Here is a 20,517-nt window from a genome sequence, read left to right as displayed (position 1 = left end):
AGCCTAACACTTCAGGGCACAGAACTGGAACAAGTGATCCTAGAAGGGATGCCAGTTGATAGAAGGATGTTAAGTGATTTGCTCGTGAAAACGCATCTATTTTTGGTTATGAGTGAAGAAAATATTTACCTAGAATATTTGGAGGGAATCTGTCTATAGTGCCTAGAGAAAGGGAAAAACGTTCAGGAGCCACTTCTGTCTTGGAGTGGGGAGAAAATGTGTAAAGCTCAGCTATTCTAGTCCCTGGCTTTCAGCAGTATTGCACCTAAACACTCTGCAAGGTGGTAATAATCTATTTTTCAAATCTTCACTGCAAGGTAATTCCACATTTCCAGTGGGAGCTTATTGCAGTGTGTGGCAACCCATTCAGTTGTAAAGTTTTTTCCTCCTTGAGCGTAGTTTTTCTTACTACAATGAAAGACTTTTTTTTTTTAATTGGGGTATAATTGCTTTACAGTGTTGTGTTAGTTTCTGCTGTATAACAACGTGAATCAGCTCTATGTATACCTATATCCTCTCCTTCTTGGACCTCCCTCCCATCCCCTAGCCCCCATCCCACCACTCTCGGTCGTCACAGAGCACTGAGCTGAGCTCCCTGTGCTATACAGCAGATTCCCACTAGCTATCTATTTTACTTACACGTGGTAGTGTATTTATGTCAAACCTAATCTAATTCGTCTCACCCTCCCCTTCCCCCTCTGTGTTTCACATGTCCATTCTCTTGCGTCTACGTCTCTATTCCTGCCCTGCAAATGGGTTCGTCTGTACCATTTTTCTAGGTTCCACGCGTATGCATTAATATACGATACTTGCTTTTCTCTTTCTGGTTTACTTCACTCTGCATGACAGACTCTAGGTCCATCCACGTGTCTACAAATGACCCAATTTCGTTTTCTTTTTATGACTGAGTAATATTCCATTGTATGTATGTGCCACATCTTGTTTATCTATTCGCCTGTCGTTGGAAGAGTGTTTGCTGTATCTCCAACTGGGTAAAGAGTGGCTGATAATGTATTTCCTTTTGGTAACCTTTTCATGGAATCACTGAATTATCCGTTTAAAATGGAAATAATATGTAGGGGCTCTGTTGCTCTAACCCCCACTCAGTCATTTGGATCCCATTTGAAACCTCCAGGAAACTAACACTTACGCCTCCTGAGGCCGTCTTTCCATTTCTAAGAAATATTTTTCATGTAAGTCATGTAGGACCTCCTAAATCTTCCCTTCTTCTGGCCAAATCATCCTAACTCCTTTAACTTTTTAATTCATTTGAATTAATTTTGCTTTTATTTCTTCATCCTTTAAAAACTATTTTTACTGACTAGGTTTAGACAGTGCCTTCCCAGGGAGCAAAAGGCTGTGTGGAAACATCTGAATAACACACACGCTTTATGAGCCAACAAGAAATTTAAATGTCAGAATGACAAAAATGCAGGAGGGAGAGTGAATATATCTGGAATGGGGCCTGGTACAGAAGAGCTGAGCCCACAGGCTCTGCAGTGGAAACTGTAGCTAGAGGACCAGTAATAAGTTTGTTCATGTTCCATAAATTCATGAAGGCCGTTGACTGCACTGCTCAGGAGAGGGTCAGAAATTTCCACTCCCTCTCCCCACAGGGCAATCCTGTGGTTCATAGTTCCAGGCTAAACTGCCTCTTCCCGGCCCTGTGGTCTCTGGACGATGTAAAATAATGGAGCTGGACAGCACTTGAGACATCAGCTGACCCTGAAAACGTTCCAGGGTGCAGGCTCTGCAGCCTTCTTGGTAGCCCGCCTCTTTATCACCCTCTGCTCTTTCCCCATGGTCTCTGCCTCCCCCTCCACCCCGGCTGAGGCCAGGACCTCAAGGTATCCCACCCCCCGAGGTCAGGAGTAGTGTCATTGAGAAAGCCCGATGCATGTCAAGCCGGGGGCATCACTTCTGCTGCCTTCACACAGGTTTCGTTTGAGCGCCCGCCTACACAGTAAGTGGGTAATCACAACCTGTACTCTCAGGACAGTCACATCTTCAGAAGGACCAAAATTGGAATAGATAACTTCTAAAAGTCCCTTCAGTTCGAATGTTTTATGCTTCTCTAATTCTGTGAACCAAGATAGGCTAAAAGAGTTAATCATAGGTTGTTTCTTGTAAACATTAACCTCAACTACTGTGAAGTACTTGGACCGTCAGGAAATTGTTGTATCCTTTGGGTTAAGTTCAGTCCTGATGGCCTCCTCCTCCAGAGGAGCATGGGAAGGATGAAGACAGAATCCAGAGAAAGAGCAAGTGTGACCGAGGAGGAACCTTTAGACTCCTGCACACCGAGGCCCCAAACCACGCAGAGACCTGTTCACCGAGGGCTCAGACACCAGAACGAAGGGACCGCCCTGAAAGTGAAAATCAAAGATAAGATAAATGAAGAGAACAGAAGACGTATTCTGCATCTTAAGTTGTGGGTCGTAAGGAAGAAAGAATTGTCTGAGAGGCCTAGGCTGAAAAGAGACAGATTCATAGGAAATTCATTTTCTTTACTAGGAAAAACTAAGCATATTTAGGTTGTACATGCCTAACTTTAAAAAAAAGTACTTTGTAGTGTTTGAAGGTTTTTTTTTTAATTGATGAAAGTAGTAATTTGCTCATTGTAAACAGTTTCATAATATCAAAAAATGTAAAGAACACCTAGAGAGAGTCGCTCTTATTTGGCCTGTTTCTTTAGTCCCGTAGGCCCCGGTGCATTCTTTTTTTTTTTTTTTTTTTTTTTTTTTGCGGTACGCGGGGCTATCACTGTTTGTGGCCTCTCCCGTAGCGGAGCACAGGCTCCGGACGCGCAGGCTCAGCGGCCATGGCTCACGGGCCAGCGCTCCACGGCATGTGGGATCCTCCCAGACCGGGGCACGAACCCGTGTCCCCTGCATTGGCAGGCGGACTCTCAACCACTGCGCCACCAGGGAAGCCCCCAGTGCATTCTTAAACATGGTTGAAATATGGCCCAGGCCATTTTGTTTACGGATTTTTCACTTAGGATTATTACTATGTTCCGATGTCATGTAAAACTCTCAAGTTACACCATTTTAGTGACTACATACTATTTCATCTTTAGAAGTCACCCGTGTTTCTGCAGCCATTCTCCTGTCTGGGGACAGTTAGGTGGTTTCCTCTCTTTTCATGATCATTATAAATGACCCTGTTAATAAACATCTTTGTACGTGAGTATTTATTCACATTTTTAATATTATTTACTTGTTTTCTTGAACTTTTGAGACTGGATGTCATAAAGAACACCCCTTCCCTACCTGAGTCCTCCTCCTTCAAGGTAGAGGACCGGGATGGCCCTGCCTCTGGCCCAGCCTGGCAAGCATACAAGCACCATTCCTCATATGAAAATAAACACCGTTGCTCGGAACTGTGTAAATCATTTCTGACTGTACTTTTGGGAGATGACATTACTGGACTGATTTTCGAGTTTGGTATTGGAGTTGCAAACAAGGTGACACTTTATTATCTCATGCTCTCATCTACTGTAACTGACCTCCTGGAAGCTTTGGTACAACGAGATGTCCACAAGTCAGATTTAAAGTACCTGCAGTCTGTGGCCCTCCACAGAAGTGATTTTCAGCTGAAATGCTTATATTTGCCCTAACCTTGAATGCTCTCGAAGGGTACCTCTTTTGGGTCCTACGGAACTGATGGAGACTTACCTCCACGGGAAGGCTGGCTGTTCTCTTCTCTGTGGAAGCACTAAGTGCCCCATCTTGAAGGGCGGTCAGTAGGCTCTCCCAACAGCAGGCCCTTCCTCTCTCTTCTCTGGCCTCGGAAAAGCTGTGTGTGAGTCCCTTTCTGTGGGCCTTTCCCCTGTGCAGTGCAGCGTCTCCTCTGATCTGGTGTGCTCTTTGCTTCTCGACACCATTGTTCGGAGCAAGGGTGACAGCCTGCCCCTGACCCCTGGCTCCATTGGTTGCACTGGCTGGTTTACTGTGTCTGAGTGGAATGTTCCTTCTTTCCTCAGGTAAGGGAGTGGTTCTTTCTTTCTGTTTTTAACTATTTAATAACTTTTATACCTTATCCTAGGGGACTTGGGGGGTGGGGGGACAGTGTGGCAGTACAGTAAGGGAAAATATCAAAGATGACCCTGTCATTTTCCTTCTTTTTTTCCTCAGCTCTGTTGAGATATAGTTGACAAATAAAATGGTAAGATACTACCATTTAAATGTTACAATTTAAAGTGTCGGGCTTCCCTGGTGGCACAGTGGTTGAGAGTCCGCCTGCCGATGCAGGGGACACGGGTTCGTGCCCGGTCCGGGAAGATCCCACATTCCGCGGAGCGGGCTGGGCCCGTGAGCCGTGGCCGCTGAGCCTGCGCGTCCGGAGCCTGTGCTCCGCAACGGGAGAGGCCGCAACAGTGAGAGGCCCGCGTACCGCAAAAATAATAATAATAATAAAAAAATAAAGTGTACGCTGTGATGATTTGATATGTATTTGTACATCTGCATTGCAAAAGGATTCTTGTCATCTCGTCAATTAGTGCATCCATCACCTCACCTATTTATATATTCCAGTGTTATTTTCTAAGCAGCTTGATTGAGGCATAATTTACATACAGTCAAGCCCACCCGTTGTAAGTGTACAGTTCCATGAGTTTTGACACACATGCATAGTAGTATAACCACCACCATACTCGAGAGAGAACAGAAAGTTTCCTGTGTAGACGTGTGTTTCCATTTCTCTTGGGTAAATACACCTCAGAATGGGACTGCTGGCTTGTATGCTGTATTGTATAAGAAACCACCAAATTGTTTTCCAAGTGGCTTTACCATTTTGTGTGGATTTTTTATCTTAGTACCTTTTAGGGTTCTTTTTTCTCTACCTCTTCGCCTCCCTCCACCCCTCAAGAAGTTCCTGCACCTTACAGTGTATGTCAGTCTTCAAGCAAAGACCAAGGCCAGAGTCGGTACATCGAGGAAGAAGAGCCGCACTGGAGGGAGACAGGGGCATACGAGTGAGAAAGATCCTTCTAGAAGGATTTGGGAACCTCACTCTGTTACAATTCCTGTGACTACAGTGATACCGTAACTTCAAGTTGCTTGAGGCTGCCCGCAACTTACAAAACACTTTGCATGCATAGATTTGCTATTCCTGTCCCCCTTTGCAGATGGTGAGACAGGACTTACCCATGGTCACGTTGCTAGTTAGTAGCAGTGCCAGGCTTGGGCTTCAGGTTTCCTGACCATTGCCCAGGGCTTTATCTGCCAGTAACAGCAGGTCGCCACGTGTGGATCCCTGGTGCTGAGCTGGGGGCCTTCACCCACCACCATGCTGTGTGCCGTTCTTCCCACTTTTCAGAAGAGGCGTTGATATGACTTGCCCAGGGCTGTGGAGCCAGGAGGAGGCTGGAGTGGCATGGACCCGGGGCCCTGACCGGTCCTGTGCTCTTTCCCCTTCTCCGGGCAGGAGAAACAAATGCTCTTTTCTAACAGCAGAGAGAAAAGGAGGAGGCAAAGGACACACAGGGCTGGGCAGGGGCTGCATCTGTTGGCCGGTGTCCAGGCCACTTCTGTTCCAGTTTGCGTTGTTCCCCTTTTTTTTTTTTTTTTTTAATTTATTTGGTTGCACTGGGTCTTAGCTGCAGCAGGTGGGCTCCTTAGTTGCGGCGTGCCTGCAGGATCCAGTTCCCCGACCAGGGATGGAACCCGGGCCCCCTGCATTGGGAGCGCGGAGGCTTAGCCACTGCACCACCAGGGAAGTCCCGCGTCGTTCACTTTGCACGTCGTACGTCATTGTTTCCAGGCTCTGTGTCCGTGCTCAGTCCCCAGCGAGGACACCTGCTTCTCCTACCTCTGTTATCTGCATCCTCTGCCTCCAAACCCCTGTTCCAGGTGGTGCCTGACCTCTGGCTGCGTTGTCACCTTGCCTTCTGATGTCATTTTCTCCCTCTTCTCCCCTCCTCGTCCCTTCTGCCCGTCCCCCTGCCTCTGCCGTCATCAGAACAGCATCCACCTGCCTTTCTCCAGGCACCTCTGCTCCCAGGGCCACTCTGCTTATCTGTGAATATGCTGTTTAAAGGGGGCAGAGGCCAGTTTCAGACCCATTCTAGTAATGTTTCCATTTTTTATCATTCGTGTGAAAATATGAAACTCAGCGTTTTCTACCCTAAATATGCTATTACTTTTTAAACTGTCTTTAACATTTAAGCGTTTGCAGTCGATGTTTCCGTGAGCTATTCAAGAATGATGTAGGCAGAAGCTAACACACCCTTGTGGAGCAGCTGTACCCCAATGAAGATGTTAAAAAAAAAAAGAATGATGTTAATAGAAACTCCTCATGACAAGATCTGCATCCTGAATGGTGAAAGAAAAACGTTTCTGCTGTACTGTTCTCCACAAGTCACAAGATTCCAAAAGTGAATCTTCCGTTTTATTTAAATATTACCAGGAAAAGCTAGTAGTTTCTTTGTCTTACTAGTCAGGCTCACCCACATGTAGCAGAGGGTTACTGGATTTTACATCGTGCCCCTGAAGAGATATTTCGACTTAAGTGTCAGAATTCAAGATCCAGCCCCGGTTTCCGGGACAGCAGGTGGTACATTTTCAGAGGGTGTGTGTGAAGCACTTGGGCCTCAGGGGAGGTGTTGGAAAATAACTTCAGAGCCCCAGGTTCTCTGCATGGGGGACCTGGCTCCTTCCCGTCATCTGTCAAAGGGAGGGCCCGGCCTGGGTGTGGCCCACGAGTGTCAGGGAAAAGAGCCGCGCGGCCCAGAAGCAGCACAGTGGATGCTCTCCTCGTATCTGCTTTAGAGTGTATCAAGCTGGAGGATGTAAGCAGCTATTAATTATGACTCAGCTCATGTCAGTAAATGAGATTAAGCCTCATCAAGTAGGACCTTGCCCTACTTACACTGTTTCCTAGCAGACCCAGGAAATAAGACATTTATAGATGTATTGAATTCCTTCTGCATCATAGGGACAGGAGAAGGACTGCGAAGTTATTGGGTGAAATGTAAGGGCAGCACGGTAAGCATCCTTCAGGATGAGAGGTGTTCTTTAAAAAGCTGAGTTTGAAATTGGCACATGAATTGATGAAAATAGGTGTGTGCTTGGGGAAGAAGCCAAAAGTCATCTTTGGGATTCTTTCTCTGCGTGGGTCTGAGCTCCTGAAACAGGCCACAGTCTGCCACCGACCTGGTTGTCTGGGGCTGGTAGCCGGACTGGGGAGATGGTTAGACCCCAGGCTGGGGGGAGGGGTGTGCAGGGTGGAGGGGGGCTGGAGCAGCACCTTTGCTGGAAGGGTCAGGGGTCTCCTTGGGTGTCGCCTTTGGCAGCGTTTCAGAGCGGGACCCTCCCACCCAAGCTCCTCTGTGCACAAATGTCTATTAAGTGCTACAACTCGGCAACATTGCTGTTTTTAAACAGCGTACAAACGTGACTAGAAATATCCTGAGAACGTTTGTTTTCACCCTTCCTTTAACATTCCTGTTTCTAGGGTGGAGAAGAGGGTGTTAGGGAGAGTTGAGACGGATGCTCGTGGAAGAAGAGAATCTATAAGCCTCAGCTCAGGAGCCCTGAGGAGGGCTCATTCAGAGCTGAAGGCCTAGACACGAGGCAGGAGAGCCGAGCCGAGCAGCTTGTTCAGAAGCCTCTGAGGAAAGACAGGATCTTGTGAACGGGACGCGTTTCGGACACAGCTTATGAGACCCCCAGTACCTCCTGCGATAAGTCAAACAGCTGAAGGGCTCTGTTCTTCCAGTGCAGGAGGTTGATGGCATCTGAAAATTGACGGCTATCTCGTAACGTTCAGGTCCTGTGAATCCCGACCATTGTAGGGGCTTTTCACACTCGGGGAAGGAGAGGGAAAGAGGAAGCTTGTTCCAACCTCCCCCACCTCGTCCTGACCTTTTCAGAAAAGCCCTCCTAGGAGAGTTAGAAGGAACAAGGCGTTTGCTGGAGGTTCCAAACAGCACTGCCCCTTGTTGAGAACCATTGCTGAGGACGAGAAGAGGCATTTCCAAGTGATGCTTCCACACCTCAGACTCCTCCGTCTCCAGCTGCAGGATTCCCGTGAACTCACATGTGTTGATTCTTTCCATCTTTAACTTGGTGGGAGGTAGGGATCTCACTTTTTTCTTCCTTCCAGATAGTCAGCAGCTAGCACGTTGTCCCCAGCATCATTTATTGAATAAGTCAGATTTCCCCACTGATGTGATCACCTCCCTTCAAAATCCTACTTTCAGACCCCAGCACTCCCGACGGCCTCCTGGTCGGGCCTCAGCCGCTCTGAATTTGGGCCGTGTTCTTGGCAAACTCCACCGTGGCCTCCTGCACAGTGGTCCTCTGGCCCACCGAGGGCTCGTTTTCAGCGGCGTTGCTATCTTTTTCCATAGAGCAGATTGTGTGGTTATTTAAGCTCTGTATTTTGCTCACATTTGATAAAAATCAATGGAGAAAGTCAGGGTGTTGGTACTTGCAATAAGAAACTGGCCGGGTAAATATCATGCAAGATAGCAATCATCTGGGCTCAGAAAAGGGGCAAAACCATTTCTCCTCAACCAGCTGCTTTTGTACTTCAGCTGGTTGGCTGAGGGTTTGAGTGTGAAGGAGAAAACATAGACACAGTTGTGGAGATAAGTTATCTAAGGTCACCTAAGTAGGAGAGGGAATCCCTGCTCTGAAATGGTGCCAGGGGGACCATACAGACAATGAGAAGCCTCACTCCAAGCAAAGCTGGGCTGAGGGCATCGCTGCTGAGCTGCCTTCACCCCTGTGTGTGCCGTGTCCAGCCACGAGCTGTGCTCAGACACCATCCTGCCGCTGACAAAACCAAGTACAGTGCAGAAGGGAAAACACACCCTGCTCAGTGACTTCTCAGCCCAGCTCCACAGGTAGGCGCCAGCTCTCCTCTCTCCACCGCTGTTGACAAGCCAACGCCATGGTTGGCTTCTTTGCATCACTTCTCTTCCCCTGTCACCGCCCCTGCCCTGGGCCCAGGACACCCCATCTGCGCCAAGCAGGGGCCTCGTAGGCAGTCTCCCCACATCCACCCCGGCCTCCATCCTGTTCTCTCTTCCCACTGTGGCCAGGGGGCCTCCCAGAAGGAGGGTCTGAGCATGACAGCACCCTTTCAGCGCCCCCTGTTGTTAGTCGGTGACCACGGTCTTTAATATGGTCCAGCTCAGCTTCCACCGTGGGCCCCTCCCCTCGTCCCGCTCCTTCCCAGCTGGGAACCGCCTGGAACACCTCCCCCAGTCGCAGGTTGACCCGCCGTCCTTAGACGGCAGGGGACCCTCTCCTGCCCGCGCAGACCAGGCCTCGCCCCCATCGTGCACTCGTGATGCTGCACGGCAGCGAGAGCCTCCTGCTTCCGTGGCATCGGCTGCAGCTGACGGTCTGACGTGTGTTTGTCGATGAGCATCTGTTTCCCTCCCTGGACGGGAGCTCCGCATGTGCAGGACCCCGTCCATCATCACTCAGCATCTTCCTCGTGACGGGCAGGCGGGGGCCTGCAGTAAATATCTGTTGGGCATTGTCCTTGTTGGCCCTCTGGGCCACCTAACCTGACAGATGAACTTTCATCTAGAATTCTCTTATATTTTAAGATAGATGATATTGGTCCAGAATGGTTTAATTTTGTATTTTCATTTATAGAACGTTGTCTCTTGCCTTTAGAGTGGTCTTTTCCCGTGTCTCCGTCGGGCCCAGAATCTCCAGAATTGCGTGGACCACGAAGCTTAGAAAATGAGAAGGTGGTCAGGGCACATTTTTTATTTCATCGTGTGCCTTGTAGCATTGCCTACACTGCCCTCCCAGCACGTGTACTCACCACATTTTAGTGAATTATATTTTTTAAAAAGATGGTTCTCAATATACATTTATTGATTTGTTTTTTATGTATTATTTTAATTTGAAAAGCACATCACCATGGTATACAGTTTTTGGAGGAAAGGAAAAAATGATCTCTGACACTGCTTCTTAAACTCAACCACTGTTACAATTTTAGTGATTACCTTTTGGTCTTCTATATGCCTTTTAACGTTGCCACAATCACAGGTACATAAATTTTATGTCCTGCTTTTTTCCCTCTAAATAACCTTAATGCTGATTGATCATTATGTTGTGTGTGACGTGGTGTATGAGGTGTTTCATTCAGTTCAGTTAGCATTTATGGGCACCATTCCCGATGCCTAGAACCGCTCAAAGGAACTACACAGATGTGGTACTTTGACTATATAGTAATAGAACACCACTGTTCTGAGGCTTTTAGTGACCTTTTTACTTCACATATGTATTAATTCTGTGATGTCACATCTTCATCCCAGGAGGAAGCCTATGCAAGAGTTATTTCATTTGTTTAATAGCTTCTTTCTTCACTTATTCAACAACTTGATTAGGGCTTACCCCGTGCCAGGCGCTAGTCTGTGTGCTGGAGACACAGCAAAGTCCTTGCGTCCCGTGAGGGGCCGGACAGGAGTGAGTGAGTGAATGAGTGAATGAATGAATGAGGTGGTCAAGTAGAAAAGACAAAAGGTCAGGTGAGAGGGAGGGATAATGGCATGGGGGGTGCTCTTCGACAGGGTCAGGGAGGGCTGCTCTGGTGACATCTGGGCAGAGAAGGACTTGGAGCAGGTGATGAGCTGTGCAGCCATCAGACAGGCTGTTTCTGGCAGAGGGACCAGAAGGTACAAAGGGCCTGAGGTGAGCGAGCCAGTGAGGGGAGGGAGTGGGCAGGGGCTGAGGTCAGTGAGCCCGGGCGGGGTTGGGGGGGGCGGCCCGAGGAGGTCAGGCGGGGAGCCCGAGGAGATCTGGTGGGGGAGCCCGAGGAGATCTGGTGGGGAGGCCTGAGGAGATCTGGGGGGAGCCCCGAGAAGACCTGGTGGCGAGCCCCGAGATCTGGTGGGGGGAGGAGCCCGATGAGATCTGGTCGGGGAGCACCGAGATCTGGTGGGGGTGGAGCCCGAGGAGATCTGGGGGGGGAGCCCGAGGAGATCTGGTGGGGGAGCCCCGAGATCTGGGGGGAGCCCGAGGAGATCTGGTGGGGGGGCCCGAGGAGATCTGGTTGGGGAGCCCTGAGATCTGGGGGAGCCCCGAGGAGATCTGGTGGGGGAGCCCCGAGGAGATCTGGTGGGGGACCCCCGAGGAGATCTGGTGGAGGAGCCCGAGGAGATCTGGTGGGGGGCCCGAGGAGATCTGATGGGGAGCCCCAAGATCTGGGGGAGCCCGAGGAGATCTGGTGGGGGACCCCCGAGGAGATCTGGTGGGGAGCCCCGAGGAGATCTGGGGGGGAGCCCTGAGATCTGGGGGGGAGCCCCAAGGACATCTGCTGGGGGAGCCCCACGGAGATCTGGGAGGGCCTCCCAGGCCACGGTCAGGCCTCTGACTGTTCCCCGAGCGAGGTGGGAAACAGGGCGTAGTGACCTGATCTGCTTCTTGCTCTGACAGGGTCGCTTCGCTCCAGCTTCCCTGTCCCCCGGGAGCCCCTTCAGTTCCCACCCTGTCACCTTTTGAAGGAGTCACTTCGTGTCTGACCCGGGCCTGCCGAGCTCAGGGTGTGCAAATGGTCAGGTAGACAGTTGCCACACCCCACGGTGTCACAGCCACATCGGGTCATCCTGCTCCAAGAAATTAGGTGCGGTCCACGTATTTGAAAAACTCGGTAACTCTGAATTTCTCGTTTCCTTATCTTTTGCTCATCCAAGGCAATTTTTTCTTTCTAAAATAAAGACCACATATATTTTTCAAATTGCATAAAAATGTATCCTATTAAGACTTCCTATCTGTGATCATAAAGCAGCTTCACCCTGTGACGTTCTAGAATCAGCTTTTCTGGGGGTGGGCTGGGCAGTTAGCCTGATTATAATCTTCCTTGCGTTGCTTTATGGTCAGATCTGCCACATGCCAGCGTGAGATCCTATCAGCAGTTTCCAAACATTTCTTTCTGAAAGAACAAACTGTTGTCACCGGTTCCTCAGGGTAATTGATCTCTTTTGTCTTCTTCCTGTTACAGGGGGAGATCTCACAGCTTCCCCAGACTGGGAAGGAAAATATGGAATGTGTTTTACCGCTGACTGAACACAACCCAATGAACTGTCCTGACAGTAGTTTGAAAACCAGCAGCTAGCAGTTTGTGCAGCTCCAGCATCATCCGGCACTTTCCAGAGCAGACTCATTGTTTACGAGAACTCTCGGCCTGACGACGTTTGAACCTCAAGCTCGGCAGCTTTCAAATACTTCTGCAAAAGAAAAGTACCCGGAACCCCCTTTCCAAAATGGCCGCAGATGAGTATCTGTGGATGGTCATCTTGGGTTTTTTCATAGCTTTTATTTTGGCGTTTTCCGTGGGTGCCAATGATGTTGCCAATTCGTTTGGTACCGCCGTGGGCTCGGGCGTGGTGACCCTGAGGCAGGCCTGCATCCTGGCTTCAATCTTTGAAACCACCGGTTCGGTGTTACTGGGGGCCAAAGTCGGAGAGACCATCCGGAAAGGCATCATTGACGTGAACCTGTACAACCACACTGCGGAGACGCTCATGGCCGGGGAGGTCAGTGCCATGGTCGGTAAGTAGCCTCGTCTTTCCACCTGTGGGAATGTGTCCACTGACCCATTTCTCATTTGTCATATCCATAAATGAGATTTTTGTTTTAACTTTTCAAAAACTGGTTTGATGGTTCTTTTTTTTTTTTATTGAAGTCCAGTTGATTTACGATGTTGTGTTAGTTTCAGGTGTACAGCAAAGTGATTCAGCCATACATATACGTATGTATACTTTTTCAGATTTCTCATTTACTATACCTTATTTGTGCTCTCTGTGTTTTAATTCAGTTATGATTTTGGTTAGTGTTCAAATATCAAGCAACCATTTCCTTCCTTGAATGTATGGCAGACTTGCTTGTCCAAATAGATTTTGGTTAAGTCAGTGCTTTTCATAAAGTCCAGAAAAAGATATTTGTAGCATAGCTCTTTGTCATTTTAAAGCTGTTTGAAAGTTATTAAAGAAAGAACACATCTAAGTGAATGTGTTTGAGAGGTTTACTTAGGTTTATTTATAAACCTTGAAGATTCATTTCTATTTTTTCATAGATTTTCCATCAGTTAGGAAGTAATGTTTTGAAAACGTGGTTGCCCCAAAACAGTATTTATTAGCTTAACTTCTGTATTCTCCGTTGAAGTTTTAAAGCAGTTACCAATTGACTCTTAAGTGACTGTGTTTTCAAGAAACTCTGGTCTTCTCTGTCATTTGTCTTCCTTTTGTTAGTGTTTGTTCGGACTTTCTGATTCCACCCCTGGGAGCTCCATCTAGTATGCTTGTTTTTTTGTTTGTTTTTTGTTTGTTTGTTTGTTTGTTTTTGTGGTACGCGGGCCTCTCACTGTTGTGGAGCACAGGCTCCGGACGCGCATGTTCAGCAGCCATAGCTCACCGGCCCAGCCACTCCGCGACATGTGGGATCTTCCCAGACCGGGGCACGCGGGGCACGAACCCGTGTCCCCTGCATCGGCAGGCGGGCTCTCAACCACTGCACCACCAGGGAAGCCGCCACTGTGCCACCAGGGAAGCCCTAGTACGATTGTTTTGTTTTCCACTTGAAGATCACTTGTATGTCACCTGTTTGCAGTCGGACCTTTTATTGGTGGTGTCGGGCGTGTGGTTCCTCCCCTGCCCGAGGCGACTCCACACTGGCAGCACCGTGGGCGCTGCCCTCGCTGAGCTGGAAGGTTCGGGCAGCAGAGGGCCTTAGGTGCAGCCGACAAGCTCCTCCTCTGCTTGCCTCTAGGTCGAGGTGATGCACAGCAGATGGCGTGTCTCCACAGGTAGTGGGGGAGAGGGGGGAGAGGGGAGTCCTGCCACCTTCTGCTTTCAACAGGGCACATGCTTTTGTGGGGAGAGCCCTGCACTGGGAGGCCGGATGCTGGTGGACCAAGAACACGGCTACATCCCACGGATCCCCAGAGGTTTACCACCGCCAGCACTTCTTAAGCCCCCAGAATGTGCAGGTCGTTTGCCAGGTTTAAGGTGGCCCATCATCTTTTCTTTACAGCGGGTTAGTTTGAGAAGTAGAGTAGTTGAGGCCTTTGGTTGGAAGATGGATGTCCTCAGTAAGGAATTAAATACTACTAAAGCACAGGAAGCTGGTCATACGTGCTGAGGAGTTCCTCTTTGTCAGCTGCACATGTTGTGTGAAAGATGTAAGGCTGATGATGACTTTAATTCATCATTATTTTAAGAATTAAAAATCATTTACTACCACAGCTACTGTAATGATTGAATTTTCACCTTCACTGAACATGTACTTTCTCATCACAGTCCGGTATAATTGACGTTTCCCTGACAGTTTGACAGTTGTTTGTCAAATTCACCCTCAGTAGTCATGATCAATATCTAAGACATAATCATATCAGGAGGAAATTAAGATTTTGCCAGTCGGTATGATGCGGACAAGATATATTGAAAGTCGAGGAGAAATAAAGAAAAACACTGATGAAGTTCAATCTTTTTTTTTTAATTTTATAATTGGAGTGTAGTTGATTTACAACGTCGTGTTAGCTTCAGGTGCACAGTGAGTCAGTTATACATATATCGGCTCCTTTTATAGATTCCTTTCCCATACAGGTCATCACAGAGGATTGAGTAGAGTTCCCTGTGCTATGCAGCGATGAAGTTCAGTCTTAACAGAGGTTCCTCCTTGAGTTGGATGAGCCCTTTGGGCAGTGGTGGTGCCTACCGAAGAGGTTTGTTTGTGAGGCTGCCCCAGGGCCCTGGGTGGACGGAAGGCCTGCGGGCTGAGCTCCACGTCACCACTAACTTGCCGTGTAGACAGCCATAAGTTGTCCAGTTTTTGGGTTTTCCCACCCCTGGCCTTGGTCTCTACACTCAAAGAATGAAGGATACTTACCTCCACTAGAATTTAGGTCAACCAAAGCATTTGGGGATTTTTGCTTGAATAACTTGATTTGGTTTGCTTTGGTGTCTTTTTTTTTTTTTTTTTTTTTGGTGTGTGGTTAGAAGAATCTCAAAGCCTATTTTGTTGGGAATTGGTGAGAGTTACCTAGACTTTTAAAATTGGGTTCCTTGTACATGGGAACTGGGGAAGTTTAGGATGGTGGTATGATCACGATTGGCCCAAACCGAGATGATTCTGCTTCAGATGCCTGAGTTCTCCCAATCTTCCTCTTTTAAAGTCAACATCCCTTTCTTTGTCCCTTTTCTCCTCATCTCTTTATTTTTTTTCTCTTTTTTCTTTATAATCTTCACCCCAAGCCCATGGGTCTCTGTGCTTGCTGGTAAAGTTGCGGTAGTGTTAAGTTGATTGGGTAGAAGAAATTGTTCATGCCAGCCACACTTCCTGAACAAGGCACCTCCGGGGACTCTAGCTCAGCCCTAAAGCAACAGTCGATCCACTTAGTATGAAACCGCCAGTGGTTCCCAAAATCCACTGAGAATTCAGAACGCGCCATCTTTTCGTGGAAATACCCACGACAGCACGACCGAGCCATCTCCTGGAACCAGCCTAGGAAGTGCTGAGTCTTCTTTGCCTCCGCGTAACCTGTACCTTCTCTGCCGTTCTTTCATCCTCCAGGAGCCTGTGGCCTCAGACACCCATCTTAACCTCCACTTTCCCCAGGTTTTGTCTGGCAGCCTCATCCGGTGCTTAATCCCCTCCTTCATTGCAGGACATCATTATCTTAGGTTAAACTCTCTCTTTTTCCCACTGTTTTCCTTCACGCTAATGTAATCCCATTCACCTCCAGGAATTCCCAAGGTCAAGGAGGGCCTCTGGCCCACTCTCGCCTTGCAAGGCCCCGTCCTCCCCTCTGTCCCCTGCTCCCCAGTGCCCACCCCCCATTCCTCCCTCTCTCAGGCAGCCCCGTCCCCCTACCTTTCCTTACAAACCCTCCTGTTATAAAGTCAGCCAGAGAGAGGAGAGTGGCTTTCAGGATTGAAAACCTCATGGTCTGAATTCACGTGGGTGAGTTTATCCCATTCTCTTAACATCACTAGGGTATTTTACTTTTTGTAAGAATATTTGCTTTTTAAGTTCTGGTTCTGTGGTGTGAAACACGCTCCAAAGCCTGGCTTTATTTTTAAAACAACTAGTCCCTGAGGAGCCCAGGGCTTAGATGTCCGGGCTTGCAGGACTGCCCGCGGGGGAGCCTGGTTGCTGCCATCAAGCCTGTCACCGGTTTGGCAGCCCAAGGCTGGCCCTCCTCCTCCCAGCACACGTTTCAGGGGGTAGGTTCGGGGTCACGGCCCGCTGCGGCGCAAAGGTCAGCCTGCCTGGCGCTCCCAGAGCAGCTGTCAGCCTTGCTCCGCAAATGGGGACCTGCACAACCTCTCACGAGCCTCTGTGACGCAGATGTTTCTTGGAGAAAATGCCAGGGTCTGTTTAAAAGTGCTGCTACCAAGCAGCCAGATTTCCAGAGTTAACACTTGGGATTAAGGCCGTGCCCTGCTTATCAGCCAGGCCCTTCGTCCCCTGCAGCCCTTTGTGAGCTTTTCAACAGCTGTTTCCGAAAGTGACCTCTCCCCAGCCAATGCTTTTAATACTCCCTGCAAAACTTGATCTGCTTATGAAAATATCTGAAGTGAACTGTAGCCTGGAAGAACACGAAGCCTAGAAAAGGGTGGCGAAATTGAGGTAAAAGAACACAAAGCCCAAACCCAGGGATCCTCTTAATTCCTGAGAATTAGAAGGCCTGGAGGGAGCAGGCCAAAAGAGGCCCAGCCGCCTGGGCAGGGGCTGAGGGTAGATACCCAGCGTGGGGTTAAATATCATAGTTACTTCTCACAGGAGAGGCAAAACGGCGAAAAGTAATGCGGGATTACACACACTCTCTCTTTGTTTTTACTGAGGTATATTCGACGTGACATTATATTGGCTTCAGGTATACAGCATTGTGATTTGATGTTTGTATTTTATACTCTCTCTTGTACCGACTAATATACGTAGGCGGTATCTAGCCTCCTCATGTTGTGACTGAACGGCGTAAACTACAGCAGAATCTTTTCCAATACGCAGCCTTTCCTGTTTCTCCATGTTCATTCTCCTGCTTGGTCCTGGCCACACTTCACATCAGAGCTCACCTCATCACCAGCACCCTTGCTTAACCATGACAAAGGCAACTAGGAACTGACATCAACGGGGCTTTTCTTTAAATACTTTCAAGTACTTTCCTTTGAATAAGTCAGCATTATCCCTTCAGTGTTGAAGAATTGTTTCCTTTGGCTAAAGTTATTTGAGTGGTTTCTCTCAGGGCTTTGTAAAGAAACAATCCAGAGACAATTAACCCCAGGGAGGCATTGGAAAGGAGAACGTTAATTTGGCTTTCTTCCATCTATGGCTGTTTGAGACATCCCGCTGGATATCTGACTTTTTTCTGTCTTTGTTTTTTATCTTCAACCTGCAGGCTCTGCCGTCTGGCAGCTCATTGCATCCTTCCTGAGGCTCCCGATCTCGGGGACTCACTGCATTGTTGGGGCACCATTGGATTCTCCCTCGTCGCAATTGGTACAAAAGGTGTTGCAGTGGATGGAGCTGGTCAAGATTGGTAATTGCCATTTTCTTTCACTTATAAGCAGGAAAGTTTACATTTTCTAGAGTAAGTGTTATTGAAAGTCACCGTTATACTTTTTTCTTTAAGTGTTAACGTTTAGAAGACCTATATGGATAGGTCTATGAACGTTTTCCCTTAAAATTTCTGTTAGCAGAGATTGTGGACTGTTATGCAGTTTTTAAACTCCAGATGCTCTTTCAAATGCTACCTTGTCATCCAGCTTTGAAAATCAGTATCTGTCGTTCACCAGGGCGTTTAGAAATTTATCTGGTTGAAATCAGTGTGTAGGCAGAGAAAAACTGGGCCCTGGTCCAGGAGTCAGAGTTCCTGGTGATTGCGGAAGCGTGGAAGTGAGCCGAGTGCTACTTGCCCCACTGCATCCAGGAGACCCCCAGTCTGCCTGGTGCTGCTTCTGGGTTGTGGGCTGCCCAGTGGGGACTGTTAAGAGGGGTTTGACAACCTGCTTCCTGGGTCTGACTTTTTCAGTAAGGGGGAAGTCCTTTCAGCCCCCTAAGTACCAACACGCCCATTGTGAAAAACACTCTCTCTCGCCCATCTCCATCCTTTTACGAATCATAGTGGCCTTAGGAGCCCCTAGGATAAGCGGATCCCTGAACTGCAAGCGGGACATAGATTGCCAGGGAACTCTGCTGACCCCAGGAAACTCACCTGACATCCCAGGAAACTCACCCGAGGTCCCAGGCTTCTAGAACAGTGGTGCTTGATTCTGGCTGCACTTTCGAATTACCTGGGAGAGCAATTTAAAGATATCAGTGCCCAGACCCCATTCCAGACCTTTTAAATGAGAATTCTGTGGGTGGACCCAGAACGTAACTAGTTTTTGAAAACTCTGCAGATGTTTCCAGTGTGCAGCCAGAGGCTACGGGGTGACAGTACCAGGCTGGCCTTGGAAATAGAAAGGGAAGGTGGTCCAGGGGTGGGGCTGCACGAAGGGCAGGCAGAAGGGGCTCAGTGGGAATCAAAGGAACCGTCGTCGGAGGCCGGAGCTGGGAGGTGGTGCGTGTGCCGTGGCCTGAGGTCTGTTTGTGAGGACGGTGACCCCTGTGTGGAGGTCAGTCTGCCAAGGCAGTGGGTTTGCTGGGTTCTGAGTCAAGGTGAACAATTCCAGGAATGTTTGCTAATGTATGTGCTATATGTTGGTTATCACTGTATTATGTAAATAGGACCTGAATTACGTAGAATTTTAAGATTCACTAGATTTTCTTTTGATTATTCAGTTGCTTCTTGGTTTATATCTCCGCTGTTGTCTGGTTTCATGTCTGGCGTGCTGTTTGTACTGATCAGAAAGTTCATCTTAAAAAAGGTAAGTGAGGCTATTATTTTTTTAATTAAGTTTTAGACCTAATTTTGGTTCTACTCAATAGAAATTAATAGTGAGAGGGGTCAGAGGAATAATTGTTGAGGCACAGCCCCCTGAAGTTGGAATTAGACGTTATTCAAAAGTAGGCAGGAAGAGGTGGGTAGAGTACCCAGGGGCTCCCCCAGAGCCAGCACTGGACATGAGGTGTCTTGCCATATGACTTAGTTCATTGGTCAGCATTCTTGGGCACTGTGCTCACCCTCAAAAAAGGAAAGATAATTATTTTGTGAACAGTAAACAGAATAGAGGAAGATAGTGTTACGATTTTGAAATTAACTAGCACTAAAAACAGCTGGAGAATTTCTTTACGCAAATGTAAGGTGTTTTCTGTTTTTTAATGGAGAAAGGAAGCTTCAGACACTGGTTTTCTTCCTATCCTTGAGGATAGGATAAAAAGAAGGAAATAACACCTACGGGGGCGGGGGGTGTGTGGGTACATTTTTATCAAAAATGAAATGAGATGAAAATGGAAGCTTACTGAGATCAGTATTCTCGGCAAGAAACAAAAAAAACCTTGGTTACGTTTTTTTTTTCTTGGTTACGTTTTGATTTGCCCGTCAAGGGGCTGTTGCGTTTCATAAGCCCTGCTGCTTGCCTTTGGCTGCTCCGCACACGCGAGCACATCGGGACACGCCTGCCTTCAGCCGTCTCCCTGCTTGAAGACACAGCTCTTCTTCTAGGCGGGCTCACTCTTTTGGATGGTCACAAACTCACCAGCCCTTCTCCGGGGTCGGGCTGTCCTAGGACCCAGTAACATCTTGGAAGGTGCCATCCACTCTTGCCCCCCCTGCACCCCCGTCATCTGGCCCCCGCCAGGAGTCACTTCCCAGGTTCTCCTGCCCCAGCCTCCGCTTGGGTACGTCCCTCTGTGTCCCCACACACTCACTGCCTTCTTATCATTGCACTCGCGTCGTTGTGCAGCGATTTATCTCCTGCTTGGCCCCCCCCGTTCGCTATTTGACCGTAAGATCTGTGAGAGTAGAAACCGTGACTGTCTCTTCGCATGCGTAGATGGCGCCCAGCGCTGCTTAGCCCTTCAGAGACGCCGGTTGAACATCTGTTAAGAGAGAGGGATGGCTGCTTGGATGGGGGGCAGGTGATGGGTGCAGGGAAGGAAGGAAAGGAAGGAGGGATGGAGGGAGGGATCGAGACAGGAGGAGGAACAGAGACGGGTCTCAATGAGACAGCTGCCATTTGCGTTTTAAGAATAGGTTATTTGGGGCTTCCCTGGTGGCGCAGTGGTTGAGAGTCCGCCTGCCGATGCAGGGGACGCGGGTTCGTGCCCCGGTCCGGGAAGATCCCACATGCCGTGGAGCGGCTGGGCCCGTGAGCCATGGCCGCTGAGCCTGCGCATCCGGAGCCTGTGCTCCGCAACGGGAGAGGCCACAACAGTGAGAGGCCCGCGTACCACAAAAAAAAAAAAAAAAAAAAAGAATAGGTTATTTGAGAAAACATAAGGTGATTCAGTTACAACACGCAAACTGAAGACTTTACGCCTTCAGGAGTTACCGGTTGGGAGTCTTTCCGTAGCAGCCGTCGTCCCCCAGAAAACAGCATTTTGGAAGCGGAGGCAGTAGGCATGTGAGCATCGCAGCGCTTCGTTTTCGGTTCAGCCTGGGTTC

The 20,517-nt window shown here is 48.6% G+C and overlaps 1 protein-coding gene across 1 annotated transcript in view; it reads left to right on the top strand.

Moving 5' to 3' along the window:
• Positions 1–20,517, top strand: part of LOC116746632 (sodium-dependent phosphate transporter 2-like) — a 103,710-nt gene that overhangs the window by 44,211 nt on the left and 38,982 nt on the right. Inside the window, 5 exon segments of the mRNA XM_032618131.1 lie at positions 11,971–12,521; positions 17,368–17,436; positions 17,439–17,482; positions 17,484–17,508; positions 18,753–18,838. Of these exon segments, the coding sequence (XP_032474022.1) occupies positions 12,233–12,521; positions 17,368–17,436; positions 17,439–17,482; positions 17,484–17,508; positions 18,753–18,838 (513 nt within the window). The 5' untranslated portion in view covers positions 11,971–12,232.

This window comes from Phocoena sinus, chromosome 21 (genome assembly GCF_008692025.1).
Source record: "Phocoena sinus isolate mPhoSin1 chromosome 21, mPhoSin1.pri, whole genome shotgun sequence".
In the NCBI taxonomy this organism is placed as follows: Eukaryota; Metazoa; Chordata; class Mammalia; order Artiodactyla; family Phocoenidae; genus Phocoena; species Phocoena sinus.
Note: the sequence above shows the minus strand (reverse complement) of the source record. Positions and strands in the feature narration are given on the sequence as shown.